Source organism: Fukomys damarensis, unplaced genomic scaffold (assembly GCF_012274545.1).
Source record: "Fukomys damarensis isolate Sample0158 unplaced genomic scaffold, DMR_v1.0_HiC HiC_scaffold_33, whole genome shotgun sequence".
Classification (NCBI taxonomy): domain Eukaryota; kingdom Metazoa; phylum Chordata; class Mammalia; order Rodentia; family Bathyergidae; genus Fukomys; species Fukomys damarensis.
Window position 1 is genome coordinate 54825519 of NW_022900945.1, and position 2002 is coordinate 54827520.

Genomic DNA, 2002 nt, shown 5'->3' on the forward strand with positions numbered 1-2002 from the left:
CACTGTCTGCTACCTCCTGTCCCGCCTGAGGCCGCATCCCACCGCCCCTCTTGGCTACTGTAATTGTAAATAGTGACCTTTGGAAAATGTTAGCGGTGTAACAGTCCAGGAAACTGTTTTTTTGTTGTTGTTGTTGTTGTTGTATTGATATGAAATGAGATTCTATTTTTGTCAAAGTATATTGTAATAATAATGACTCAAACAGGCCCGTACTGTACAGATGAGATTCTGCTGTTGTTCTTCCTCCCTCCCTCCCGTGCCCTCTCCTCCCCTCCTCTCTGCTGGCCCTGCCGCGGGGAGCCCAGTGCCGGGCAGTCAGGGCCTGGGTCCTGTGAGCTGGGCTGGGTCGAAGACCAGAACCCCAGTGTGCTCCCCTGCCCGGCCTGGCGGGGGCGACTGTGGGCGGGCAGTTAGGCCAGCCCCCAGGCGGCAGGTGTGTGCGCCGATGAGCATCCTCACAGTATTCTGGCACTTGGCACAGGGAAGGAACCAGAGTCAGAGAGGCGTGTGGCATGCTGAGGGCCTCTGGCGTTTCTGGGTCCCAGTGTACTCTTGTGTTTGTGTGTGTGAGTGTGTGTGCGTGTGCATGGTGTGCCTTGGTGTGCCTCTGAGCCCGGCAGGGTGGATTCGTGAACCTTGGCGGGACTGGGGCTAGGTGCATCTCCGCCTGGCTCTTCAGCTCCACTGCCCTGCTTCCGGCTGTGTGTCCCTCACTCCTCTGTTCCTGCCCTCGGCCCCAGCCTCCCCCTGCCGTCAGAGGTGGGTGGCAGCGGCCCTCTTTGCTTCTCCCTGCACCCTGCTCCTCCAGGGCTGCTTTTCCTGGGACCATGGTCTCCCCACAAACGTGCCCCTGGGTCCCCATGCCTGACAGGACCCTTTCCTGGAGGCCTCCGCCATCTCACTTTCAGAGCAAAACTCAGATTCCTCTTCCTCCTGAGGCTTTTTTCTTCTGCCTCCGCCCGCCTGGCAGCAGCCACTTTCCTTACTGCCTCAGATGGGCCGCCCTGGCCTTCCTGCCTTCCCGCAGGTGCCCAGAGCCCTGTAGGAGTTGATGGGACTGCTTGAGGCTGTGAAAGCAGGCCGTGTCCTGGGGCAGCGGCACTCCGTGTGCTGAGTGCCTGAGTGTGGGCTCGCGCCTGATGAGACTGGCCTCTCTTCTCAGGCTGTCCCTCCCATCCCCAGGGTCTCCTTGCCTGTGTAGCAGGATGTGGCCACCATGCCCCGGCTGGGGGCGAGCCCCTGCAGTTCGCGGTGCAATTTTTGTCAGCTTTGCCCTCTGCTCGGAAGAGCGGGCCTGGCTCCTGATTACCTGTGTGGATGTGTGTGTCCTCTCTCCATCCCTGGCAGCAGGGAGTGGTCTGTGAATGAATATGGGACATTTCTGAGGCTCAGTACCCCGGGGTTTCTCTGGGGGCCGGGGCACCTGGCTAGCCCCAACCTCAAGCGGGGACTTTGTTTATTTTTTCCTCTCACAAGCCAAATTTGTCTGCACCCACTCCCTCAGGCAGTCGCCAAAGTAACCACTGGAGTCATCCTATGCCCCTGCCTGCCCTCCCCGGGTTCCCACAGCAGGGGGAGAGGGCCGCCCTGCCTCTGCGGAACACACACTTCCTCCCCACAGTGCAGTAAGGAGCAGACTGACCCAGCCCCACCCAGCCCTCCCTCCGGACAGGAAGGAAGTAATGCACCTTCTTTTGCTGATTATTTATTTGTTTGGAGAGACAGAAATGATGTAAAAGTGTATCTAGAAATATCTATATCTTTATATATTTTTAACTGACTCTTTGAAATCCCAGGAGGTGGGGGAGCTAGGCTTTCATGGAGGGGAGACCTGGAGCCCAGGAATTCCTCGATCTCCCCTCTTTGGCCTTGCCCCACCCCTAAGCAGTTGGTAGGACTGGGATTTGTTTGGGGGCAGGGGTCTGGGATGGCCTATGGAGAATCTGGATTCTCTTTTGTCCCCATCCAAGTCCCAGAGGAAGGGAGGGAGGGGCGGGATGGG

The 2002-nt window shown here is 58.2% G+C and overlaps 1 protein-coding gene across 1 annotated transcript in view; it reads left to right on the forward strand.

Moving 5' to 3' along the window:
* The window catches only part of Mef2d (myocyte enhancer factor 2D), a 27440-nt gene extending 26135 nt beyond the window's left edge, over positions 1 to 1305 (forward strand). The window contains exon 12 of the mRNA XM_010643979.3: positions 1183 to 1305. Coding sequence (XP_010642281.1) covers positions 1183 to 1305 — 123 coding nt within the window. The remainder of the gene's footprint in view (positions 1 to 1182) is intronic.
* Positions 1306 to 2002: the final 697 nt, after the last annotated feature.